Source organism: Labrus bergylta, chromosome 9 (genome assembly GCF_963930695.1).
Source record: "Labrus bergylta chromosome 9, fLabBer1.1, whole genome shotgun sequence".
In the NCBI taxonomy this organism is placed as follows: domain Eukaryota; kingdom Metazoa; phylum Chordata; class Actinopteri; order Labriformes; family Labridae; genus Labrus; species Labrus bergylta.
In genome coordinates, this window is record NC_089203.1 from 17,147,681 (window position 1) to 17,160,114 (window position 12,434).

The window sequence follows — 12,434 nt, forward strand, 5'->3', positions numbered from 1 at the left end:
GCAGAGCCGACTTTCTAGATTTCTGTGTCAAGAAGTCAGGCCGCAGATAATGATCAGATTAAGGGCAATCTGACATGGACTTTGGATCAGGCAGAGTCGAGCTGCTGCACTGTCAAAGCCTCATCTCACATGCAGTTTATTTTAGCCCTCATAAATTTCTTTCCAACTGGCATTTTATGTGAAATATTTGTATTTTCAATCCCAATTCAGCGTTTAACAAATCATTTTTCATAATGGAAAGTGGCCATGTTGTTTTAATTCAGCTGTTCTGCTGTTTAAAGAGAGATATTCCTAGTGCATGATAATCTGATTTTGTGGAAGTACAACTCTTTGCTGGGAAATCCCCCAATAATCCTCAATGCCAGTATTAGTCATGGTACCAACTGTTGCTAACATATTTCTCCCTTGGTTTTTGGATGGTAAATATTTTGTCTTCCGATCTCTTTGTAGGCGCACCTTTCAGGGAAGAAGATATTAACACTTTAAGTTAGTACAACTAGTGATGAACTGTCCCACACACTAAACCAAAACATCCAGACATTCACCATAGTTTGGGTCAATGTGCAATTTATTCCCAAACAATACATTTCTTAGTACATTGACTTTATTGTACGTGGGTAAGGAAAAGGTGACTGTTGGTGTACTGTAGAAACACATGGCTGCTTTGGAAATTAAATACTGTTAACACAATTTTTACTCACAGGAAAAAGAAAAAAAATGTGTCACAGGCTATTCTGCCCTGTTTGGGCCTTTGTGATGAACAACAAGAAATGCTTCTGACACCTATCTCTTGATGTTAGTGAAGTCATGGACACTGCTACTGGACATAACCACCAATACAACTGGAAGCTCTGAAATCTGATCCCCCGGGGAGTAACCTTTTTAAGCACGGCCATCTTGACAAAGCTTCCCACTGTCATCTATTAGGAGGATTCATTTAACTACATACCTCCTCATCAGCTTCCTAATCAGGTCCTCGCTCAGCTAATGTTATTATCATACTTGCATAAGCACTGAGACTTAATTGCCTTCTTGTTATCAAGAAAATAGGATGACTCACTAAATGAGTTGTCATCATGTTATGTGGACAAGCTGATTGGTGAAAACTGTACATCAGCAAACTGATCAAGCAATGTCACCCTTTTACTAACAATATTCAGACATCAGTATAGACAGGAGTCTTTAAATTGACAAATGCCATGCAACTTGTTTCAAAATGTTGCAATCCATAATGCATTACATTTTCCCAAAACAAGACAAAAGCCAACATTCCAAACAAAGAAAGCCCCCATTATATTCAGACAAACATAATGCAGCCATAGTTGTTTTCAATGTTAGCACAAAAAAACAAGAATACAGTATGTGGGGGTGAAGAGTTTATGTTTGCATAGCCATAAATGAAAGTAGAGAAGGAATAGGACACAAAGATATAAATATGTATCTACAGTTCTGACTCCAGCATACAGCAGTCAGTCCATTTGTCAGTCAGTATGATATCAATATGGTGGTGCGACCTAAGAGGAATTCCTAGTGGAAAACAGTTGTGGCTCAGTGTTTTAAGACTTTGGATCTCTGCTACATCTGGACATAGTTTAACAGTCTCTCTTGTGCCAAAACCAGTTTTCAAAAAACATTTTTAAACAACACAAATAAGGTCCCCTGTTTTGATTCCTTGGCCTCATCCACACATTCCCAGAAAATATAGTGTATGTGTCATGTCCTTTGGATGAAAACTTGAACGTTATAATACTGCATACGTCTGGGTAACGGGAGAATTTCCAAGAAGCATTCACTTAAAAGTAATTCCAGAATGAGAAGGGATAGAAAAAAACACTTTACACAAGGGAATATGTCTCGTAAAAAGGTGCAATCTGTAACAGTCAAAGTGCTCTCCCTGCTTTGTTATGGTTGAGTTTTGTGTCCCCTTTATATTTGACTCATGTTATAAAACTAAATCCTTTAAAAGGTGCAGTCACTGCACATATAAAACAAATCAGTTAATTACTGTATATTGCAAGAGTGTAGTAAAGTATATTTTCTGCATTTAGCAAAACATACTGTTTTACTAAACTTTAAAAATGACAATTTACAGATTACACCTTGAGTAGAGGAAATTTTTAAAGCAGCAAAAGATAACTTAATACTGTCTCAAAGAGAAGGAGAAAATAAAAATTCCAGTGACATCCATAGTTTCTTTTTCACCAGAGACCTGCACATCACAGACCGTGGTGCAAATATTGTAAAAATAAATACATAAATACATAAATGGGCAATCCGTCCTTACATACATACACATACAGTATCATAAAATAAGAGAATTATAAAATTCATATGTACAAATGCATAGTCCGTATGCTTCCAAGAAGAGGACACGCAATGAAGTTTCCTCTTATTCGTTCGGGTTTTTGTTTGTTGTGTCTTTTCATGTGGGTCTGTGTAATACGGGATACAGTTTGTGTGCTGTGGTGTGCATGGCACTTACTGTACAAGAACACAGGGGTTACACACCAGATGGCTCTGTGCAGTTTACTCTTGTATCACCTCAAGATTCAATGAGTTATTAGTGGGTTAAGTTCACAAGTCAAAAATTAAGAGGTACGTGTCCAGTCGTGTCTGAGGTTTCTAGTGTGCGTGTCCGGAAGAGCTGTGTGAGTGCGAATACAGACGAAATGAGTACTGTGCAGCGTTTGGCTAGTAGCCTCACCCCATCAGTCTCACCGTGACCCTGTCCCAACCCAGTGAGGCCCACACTTTTCATCCCAGCACCAGTACCAGCTGTCTCAACAGCCCCAACAAACTCCCGGTACAAACCCACAATCTCCTTCAGCTTGTCCATGGGTTCCTGGCTGTCATCGTCCTCATCTCTGTGGAGCAGACTCTCATCATGGCAGATTTCACAGCCAGGGCATGGGTTTGTTCGCAAGCAGGCGGCAGACAACTGAACCAGTGCACTGAAGCTGTTGGATAACGAACGTAGGGCTTCATCAGGAGCCCAACCTACACGTGTAGCACGCTGACAACCAGATGCCAATCGTCGAGCCTCTGCCTGGAGGAGACTCCTTTCAGCCTCTGTCATAGCAGCGGTGCTTGTCCCAGTACAATTTTGGCTGGTTGATGGGGTGGTACTGCTTTCGTTTCCATTGTGATTTAGGTCAGGCCCTACTTCTATGCCTGTGAGATTCTGCTTTGAGTCTTGTTGCTCAAGTGCTCCCCTCTCCAAGACCAGCAGCAGTTGGTCTATGTCTTGACGTAGGGAGGCAAAACCTCCCTTTAGCCCACCATAATTCTTATTGGTAAGTGAACGAAGAGGACAACCAACTGAGTTTGTTGGTGACACCGGATGGGAAACTAAGGGACTCAGTTCAGAGGAGGCAGTGGAGAAGGTAGAGAGTGGACGAGGGTTGTCCCTAAGCAATGACAAGATGTTTGGGTTTGGAGGAGGTGTTGTAGGTGAAGGAACAGTGGCAATTTTGGCAGGTTTTGGGCGTGTGCGACGTGAGAACTCATAAACAGTAAGCTCTTCATCAAAGCTTATACCATCCTCCGTGTCTCCGCTGAAACAGTTTGCATAAACTGTGCGACAGCCACAAGCCTCCCGCTGCTGCTGCTGTGGAGGAGTACTATCTGCCAGCGAGGAGGTTGGTGAGTCTCCTCCAATTTGCATGCTGGACACACCTCCCAGCCCCACTGCTGAATGGGACCATGATTGAGGCTGCTCTGATGAAACACTGCCACGGTGTGCACTAATATCTTTCAAACTCAGGTCAGGACTGGAGCCATTTGTTCCATTGGCCTTTTTCATGTGTGAGGTCACTTCCTGGGCCTCCTTGATGGTGGCTATGACAACTGCAGCTCCATCTTCTAAAGTGTTCCCTTTCCCTACTGACATTGAAGTTACAGTCTCTTTTTCTTTAACAGGGGTCTTGTTTAGATCTGATAAACCACTAGCTACAGACAAACCAGAGCCAAAGCCAGAGGTATCCCCATTGATGGAGCTGGTGGATGGATAGTCTAAAGTTCCCAAAATCTCTTGAGAACGGGTCATGTACCAAGGCAGAGCCTGGATCTTCCCTCTCAGTGCAGAAGCTGGAAGTCTACCCCCAAGGCTGGAAGAACTCGTCCTCAGATCTGATCCTGATCCAGACCTTCCGGGTTCCCTGGTTTCTAGGCCCCCAACTCCTTTGGAGTTAGTTGAGTTGAGGGAGGATGTAAGTGTGAGAGGTGCATCAGTATTTTTTGGTGACAGGCTTTCATGACTCAGGGATACTCGCCGAGGTCCTGACTGGATGCTTCCATTACGGCTGCTCCAAGGGTGGAGTCCATTTGGTGGACTGACACTATCCTTAAATATGCCTTTGCTTGGATCAGTTGGGGAGACTGGTGAGCTAGCAGGTAGTGATAGTGGATGGAAATTGATGGGAGAAGTGGGTTTTGGGGGCACAGGAGGAGGAACAGATAGCTTTGTACCTGAATTTGAACGTGGGATAGATGGTAGGTTTGGTGACATTTTTGTGGGTAAGGCAGTCCCATTGCTTTTCTGCTCAATGTTAGGACTTTGTTTTCCATCACTAATGTATGCTTTATCATTGGACACTAAGTGTGCACCATTCTTATGCATTATATCTTTACTCTGTTTTGGGCTGTTTTCTTTCACTGTTGTCTTTTCCTCAGTTCGGGCTGTTGTTATTGGTACTGGTTGCTTGCTGCACCACACTGCTGTGATCAAGGGTGATGACACTGGCATTCCGCCTGCCCCAGATGTGACAGACTTGAACTCCATTGTGTCTGGCTCCATTTCCAAGAGTTCAGAGGACAGATGTCCAGAGGCATCGCCATTGCAGTGGGCATATGATCTCCCATTCTGGGGGGATTTGGGAGGAATGGTCTGAGGTTTGGGAGGCAGCTGGGGCTTAGGTGCCAATGGTGGTTTGACCTTGACTTCAGGTTTCTGAGATGGCTTTGGTGAACTGGGATGTTGGTTGGTAGGTTTGCTTTTGGAACCTTTAAGTGTCTTGACTTCAGTCTTGTTTTTAGAGGATTTGGCTTCATTGGCAAGGGGGGAGGGTGGCTGTTTCCCTGGGACAGCTGGAAGACTGTTCCAGGTTCCACTCAACCGGTTAGCATTGCGCCTGTCAGCAAGCTCAGCATCTGTTAAAGTAAGAGAAATGGAAAAGCAAAGAACAGAGAAAGAAATGCATTAATAGATTTATACAAATATTTGTCTCTTCTCATTCGATCACTTTAAGTTGCAATACTGTTGTATCTTGTCACAATGCTAGCTTTTAACCAAAGACCAACACAGAGCACAAGAAGGATTTATTTAACTACAAAGTCATAGCAATCACCCTGTTAACAAACCTGATAGATCAGGAACTGGGGGAGTAAATCTCTCCTGTGCGTCAAAAAACTCCTCCTCAGAGTCTGAAACGGTCTCTTTGACTAAAAGAGCAGGTTTGGGATTGGGTGACGGTGTAAGGAAGAGACCCTCTTCATCCTGGGAGAGACGGTGTTCAGCCTCTCCTACACTGTGGCGAGGAATTGAACTCGTTCTTAACGGGACTTTGGGGGGGGTCTTTTTCTTTCTTCTGATGGGTGATCTGTCAAAGGGTGTACTGTCAATCATTCTTAAATCTCTCGAACTTGGGATCTTAGATATTCGTCTGAGTTCCTGCACTCCTGTCTCTTCCTGATCGTCCTCATCATCATCGTCATCATCCGTAGTAGCCTCAGGTGGGCTGGGGAGGAAATCAGCCTTGGATAACTCCACAAAGCAAAGACAAGAGTTGTCATTGCTGCGGTAATTAAGGTTGGTAGGTCTTAGGGGCCCTTGGTGGCGTTTGGGCTCTAAGAGGAAGGGGTGGTGAACATCCAAACCTGGTTGATCCTCACTTGTGCGTTGTCCACAGTGTGTGCCTAGCCGAGATGGGGCGTTTGCAGTGGCACTGCTGTCCTCCAGAGCAGCACTCAAGGAGCCACTGGACAAGCTAGAGAAGCTACAGGTGACCCGTGGGTCTGTGTGGTACCAGGTGGACCCCAGGTTCATTTCTTCATCCATTATGCTAGATTTACGCAGACCACTTCCTGTTGCCCCTCCTTCCTCTTCACCTTCATATTCCTTACCTTCTGTTGTCACTATTATCTTCACTTCCTGTTTTCCTTTGTGTTCCTCTCTTTCTCTTCTTTCTTCTTCTCTTCTCTTTTCTTCCTCCTCTCTCCTTCGTCCTTCCCAGTCCTGACTTGCTGGGTCTGGGCGTTGAGAATCCATTGGGTCATCCTCATCTGTTGAGTCATCTGAGTCACTACAGCAGCGAGACACATAACCTAATAACATGAAGAAAATGCACAAACACCAGACAAATATTACACATTAGTTAGTCAGTCCATTTGTAGAGTAGAATAGTTTAAATAATGATGGTATGATGGTCTGATTTTTCTATCCGTACCCGTACTGCTGGTGACATACATCAACATAGGATGTGATAAATGTCTATCAAAAAGGCCAAGGCCAGAAAGGGATGATTTTAAGTGATACAATTTTTGCTCACTTGATAGGGATTCATAGCACACGCCCTCTATTACGGCGAACTTCCCACACACACCTTCTTCAGCAGGTATCCGGTGCACCCTCACTTTTGGGCGCCCCAGACGGAAGACACTGACATTAGGATCCACAAGGAGTTTGCAGTAGCCTCCCAGCAGACACCCTAAGTCTTTGGCTGCCAGAGAGTCCATCAGTAAGGCAAATGGCTGAAAGGGGGAGGGCATTTCAGAAGATAAGGTAAAGTGGTAGTAATTAAGGCCAAAGGGTAAAGGACAAAAGGCGATGGAGTGGGAGAAAGAAGAAAGAGTCACCTTTGAGTAGAGTGAATTAGCTTTATATAGCTACCACAGACCCCCTTAGGCTTTACAATGTGCATTAGAGGAAAATGTTTGGCCTATATTTACTCTAGCATGAGCTTTAGCACAAATAGCGACTGAATACAATCTGTTTTGTATGTGACAGTGTACAAGTGTCTACACATTTATGAATAATACAGCCCACTATCTTGATTACTATCTATATGAATAAAGGTTCTTCCATACCTTCATGTCATGCAGTGAAATGCGCAGTAGGCTGACTTTGTCTGACTCGGAAAGCAGCTCGACCCGGCTGATGCTGCTGAACTCCACCAGTGTAGAAATCACATTGAGTTTGTGGTTGATAACCTGACTCATCCCGTACTTGGCTCCCACAAGCAGGCTGACTAATACCTCCCTATCCTGAAGCTGAGCGTGGGTGAAAAAGGAGACATCAGATTAGAAAAGAAAAAGAACATGGATAAGTGTGTTAGATAACAACAAAAGTGAACAATACAATTTAAAGAAAATTGAATCAGTTATATGGTGTATGCTTCATCAACTTTCTTTATTCCCTTACCATCATTGTAGCTGTGTATGATCGTCCTCCGTATGAAATCAGCTCTCCCAGCTGAGTAAGGTAAGCCAAGCGGGCCTGACTAGCAGATATTACCTACAACACCACAGTGGACATAAAAACAGGGAAAATAATTAGAGTCAGAGAAAAAAAAACTGAATGAAAGAAACCCAGAGGGTAAGTCAAGGTTCACTCACTGACCAAATCAAAGCCCTCAACAGAGAAATATGCCCCACTCATTTTCTTAGAAACATGATACAAGCCCCAGACCTACTATTGAGTTTTTAATCACACTTCCATCCACCATTTTTTCTCCCAACCTTCTGTCACCCCTTACACTGCTTTAAACCTCTGGGAGATTAGCAGCCACTGTGTCAGCTAAAATGTAACCTAAATCCACCACAAAACGGTCAAGAAGCTTCTCTTTACACCATCTCAATGCTTCCTTCCACTTATTAATCAGTAAGTATCTACCTTCTGGCGTGGTTCAAGCAGGGACTGGATCTTCTTGAGGTGGTAGCTGATGGCTTTCCTGAGGTCCTTCTCCCTCATGTTACTCAGCAGTGTAGGAGAGATGAAGCTGTCGAGGCCAAACTCCTTCCTGTCATCACAAAGACACGGGAATCATTGAACCACATATGAACTCTGTGATTAAATACGAAATAGAATTGAACTACAATTCCCCATGCGATAAGCACTTGATTTAGTTTGCCCAAAAGGAATTAATATTGGTGTAACATTTGAAAGGTGAGTCTGAGATCACAGAAGGTCAAATCCTGTGTGGCTTTGTCAGACAGATAAGAAACATGCAGTTTGACGCAGCTCATTTTAGCATCATACTTTTACTTTTACTTTTAGCAGCTCCTTTATGTTTGCATCATAGCAAATCCTGTCCCATCATGACAGCATACGTTTAGAATGGATATTAGTAACTGGTATCTTAACGCATCATGTCTTGCTAGCTTTTTGTCAGTTTACTACAGAAAATGAAATACACATTTGAGTCTTTGAAGATCAGGCTAGCATTAGCTTTTTTCCTATTTAGCTTAGGTGTTGTGTCACCAGCCCAGTGTGCACATGGAGAAGAGGTGTGTGTTAACAGCGTTGTGAAATTGAGAAACAAGGTGAAAGCCCTACACAAAATTCAGTTTCAGCTTTCAACTCTTTGACAGTGAAGTAATCTAACAGTCCTTAAGCTTGAAAACAAAAAACGACATATAAAGAATAAATATGAGACATGCTGAATCGTTTTTCCCTCGAGTAACTGAATGCCCTTTTATGTATGACTACTTCATTATTTCCTTTGCGGTGAAAACAAAAGTCTGTCTATAATGTCAGAGTATTTATGTCTGCACACATTCTATGGCGATGGATCACATTAATAGATCATTCATATAGCATATCCCCTTATCTCAAACAAGTTAAATTAAATCAGGATGACCACAGTTGCTTGAGCCTGTGCCACAATGTTTCTACCTGCGTGGCCCTAAAAATAAATGCACATGCAAACATGACTCACGTTATGCTCTTCATAGAGGTTCTGGTCTGTCCGCAACTATCTAGTCTCTCATGCATGTGCAGAGCAGCCAGGCGGAGTGCAGTGTTACACTTCATCTCGACTGCAAAACGCTCCCGCAGCACATCCCCAACACTCTGGAAACATAAACAACCTCAGCACCTTGACAATACACAGCTTGAAAGTACTTAAAAAAGCAAGTCGACATTAGCACAACCAAACTGCCATTAATAGTCAAACAGGAAATACAACAGGAGGAAAAGACTTTATGGTACAAAAAAGAAATGTTTATGACAAATGAAATATATCCCCAAGTGTATTCAGGAAATAACTTAGTCTTTTTCTTTTTTAACTCAAAAACTGTCAGGGGAAATATACCAGAAAGTCATATTTTTTTGTTTCAGTTTCAGAGAAGGTTTCATGAGCTAGTTGCAGTTCGGAAATTGTATTAAGCATAAGATTTAAAATTACATATGTTACATAGGAGGATTTAAACTTTATTAGTGGATTTGTTTTTACATGCGTGTCAGTTGGAGCAAGGGTCAACGTCTGATTGAGGTTATACAACAAAAAGAACAGACAGAAAGAAGGACTGTAAAGAAGGGAATCTTACTTGTAGAAAGAAGTACTCAAAAGCAGAGGGGTCATCCTGCTGCATGTCTGTGGGGTCTCTGGGGATAAAACACACCCTGAATAGACATCTGTAGTCATGGGAGTCTTTCTTCTGCACTACCTGATGAAAACAAATAATAGAGGTACAAACATCACACCACTGCATGCACTCTTAGCTGGATTGTATTCGCTTGTTAGAAGGTCTACTCAAACGTTTTCATGTTAACATTGCATCAAAATGAAGTGAATTACACCTAATATAAACAGTCATTCACGACTACTTTTGTGTGTCCATTGTTTCTTTCACCTTCTGTACGAGCTCGTCTTCATGCAGCAGCAGGAGTTTGGTGATGCTGTACTGCTGCTCTAGCACCAGTGCAAAGTACTCGATGGCTCGGATGGACAGTTTATCCTTCAGAGTCAGAACAATGTCCTGGAACGGATGGAAAAGAACAGTTCAGACCCCCCTCAGACAAACCCATCCTGGTCTGATGGTTAAATCAGACCCCTCTTAGTTTCCCTTTGACTGTGAATAGAAACTGAAATACAAATATAAAACTTCCCAATAAACACAACAGTAGATATGAACCTTGTGGTGGTGATTTAGGACTCAGTGACCTACCTCTCGTCTCATTATGATGTTCATTTAGTACGATTAATAATTCTCTCTGCAGATATCAAACTGGACTTACAGAGGATATCTAGAGGGACACCCATTATCCAGCTCTGCATTCCTCACAAAATCCCATGATTCTTGCTGAAACTCCTCTGCTTACTTTTAAGTGTTTCATAACTTCTGCCCTCTAGAAACAATATGATTAATCATTTTTAGCATTCCAATCATTAAGAACCACTAAGAACAGTCTACCCACAGCCTCACAGCCTTGCGGCAAATCACACCATAATGTGTGGTGTGCTTAACTGCAAAATACACCCACTAGTTTCAAGGAAGCTTTTTCACGGCTCATTCTGCTGACACTGAGGGAGCCAATGATCACATCTTTTGAGGAAAATAATGTGGGCATTGCATCAGATATTGTGGAGTGAAGATGAATCACATGATTACTTGTGCATCATTACTTCCAGTAACATACTGTATGTACATTTACTTTATTAGGCTTGGCATAAAGGTTTTGTCATATAAATGATTAAACAGTGTGCTATGGTAATCAGATCGACAAACATGTCAGTCGCCCAAGATTGATGCTGCCGTCTTCTGACTCAGACAGAAACAGAATTCATCAAGCAATTTCTACACCTGCCCACTGAAAGTCGATTTGAAACATTCATGAAAAAGAGTTGACTATCAGTATCTGTACTTTTTTTTTGCTTTACAGTAGCTTCATTATATGAAGAGAAATGGAGGGGGCCGCAGCATGGTGGCATGTTTACTCGAAAGGTTCTCCGAATGACCCTTCCATTTTTTACCAAGGTTTTTACAAGAGCAAAATGTTATGCTGGGGTCTTTTCCTCTCCAAAACAGACACAGCTTATGATGATTACAATCAGTAAATACCCTGAATGTAGCAGACAAACTCTACTCGTTAAATTAACTAAATACAGCAGTGAGGTGACTGGAGAGACTAGAACTTAGTCAGATTAAACTGTTTTTTTTTCTTTTCTGTTGTTGCCATTTTCTGCTTTATTTACAGTGCAGCTGAAGAGAGGAAGGAGAGAAGTGAGAGTAGGATGATGTCATACAGTAACATTCAGAGGGCTAGAGTCAAACCTGGGGCGCCGCTGCTACAGGAACTACACATGAGATTCACACTCTAACCTCTGAGCTAAAGCAGCACCTCAGCTGAAATGTGTTAAAGTCAAACACGTGTTCAATAAAATTCTGCTGAACGTGAGTCTGACAGGTAAAAATGAGACTCATGAAGGCTGATATAAGTTTTCTTGTTCAACTGAAGTAAAAAACAAACAGCAAGTCAAGATTTGTATCGAACAGCCATCTGAATCAACTTACAAACTCTTATTTACCCAACTTCATTTCAAGATTCAGTAAAAGTGACTTGGCTGAAACATGAATGAGTTAGTATAGTTGATAAAAATGACGTCTCTGTTGTTAAAAAGTGAAAAACATACCTTGACAGTTGTTGTGTTGTCAAACTTGAAAGCCTTAGTCTGCCCGTTCTCTAAATATACTTTTAGGACGTTGGGCAGGAAGAGAAGAGAGTTTCCCTGATGGAGAGATGTGAGAGATTTCATTGTGTGGTTAGACAAAAATCAATATCAAACGTGGACCGATACATTACAAAATGACAACATGACAGTCTGGACAATAAGACCAAATAAAGACTGATTGAAGATGTGTGAGATCCAGAAATACGAGTTGTCCATTTTTGGATTACAACAGCTGTAACGCTGTGTTGAAGAAAATGTTCTTACCTGAGTGTGCCCATTGACCACCACCTCTTCTGCAAAGCGCACTTTTACTGGATTACTCCTCAGACGAGCTCTCTTCTCTGCCGACATGATGGACGACTTGGGGTTCTGCAACAGAAAAACACACAGTGTACATTATTAGAACACAACTGACACATTTCACATTTACTCTCAAACCAACAGAAACAGTTGTAACCTAAAGGTCGACATAAATGTTGGAATTGTGCATCGCACTCATTCAACCAATCCAGCCAGAAGATCCTTTGAAACCTAAAGTCACATGCTTCAAAACACACAGGGACTGATTCACTAAGAATGGATTGCAGCTGCTATCTGCTTGTCTCATACAGCGCTAATGACATTCAGGTGCAAACACACCCATAAAGTTGACCTGCTCTGTGCAACTGGAGAGAAGCTACAGGCACTGCTTTGCTCTCATGCCAGTGGAGCATCATTTTGTACACATAAAGATGATGAGCTCTGAGGGGAGAGGAAACCTGTTTA

At 42.1% G+C, this 12,434-nt stretch overlaps 1 protein-coding gene across 4 annotated transcripts in view; it reads right to left on the reverse strand.

Annotated features, from left to right (window-relative positions):
• Nucleotides 1-550: 550 nt before the first annotated feature.
• frmpd1b (FERM and PDZ domain containing 1b) overlaps nt 551-12,434 on the reverse strand; it is a 26,989-nt gene continuing 15,105 nt past the window's right edge. For 3 of the 4 annotated variants that reach the window (XM_065958809.1, XM_065958807.1, XM_065958808.1), the window contains 11 exons: nt 11,934-12,038; nt 11,631-11,726; nt 9,850-9,975; nt 9,544-9,663; nt 8,934-9,067; nt 7,889-8,015; nt 7,418-7,510; nt 7,084-7,266; nt 6,546-6,747; nt 5,359-6,321; nt 551-5,148 (listed from right to left, as the gene is read on the reverse strand). In XM_065958809.1, coding sequence (XP_065814881.1) covers nt 2,582-5,148; nt 5,359-6,321; nt 6,546-6,747; nt 7,084-7,266; nt 7,418-7,510; nt 7,889-8,015; nt 8,934-9,067; nt 9,544-9,663; nt 9,850-9,975; nt 11,631-11,726; nt 11,934-12,038 — 4,716 coding nt within the window. In that variant the 3' untranslated portion in view covers nt 551-2,581. The remainder of the gene's footprint in view (nt 5,149-5,358; nt 6,322-6,545; nt 6,748-7,083; nt 7,267-7,417; nt 7,511-7,888; nt 8,016-8,933; nt 9,068-9,543; nt 9,664-9,849; nt 9,976-11,630; nt 11,727-11,933; nt 12,039-12,434) is intronic. The other variant, XM_065958810.1, reaches the window with a different exon arrangement.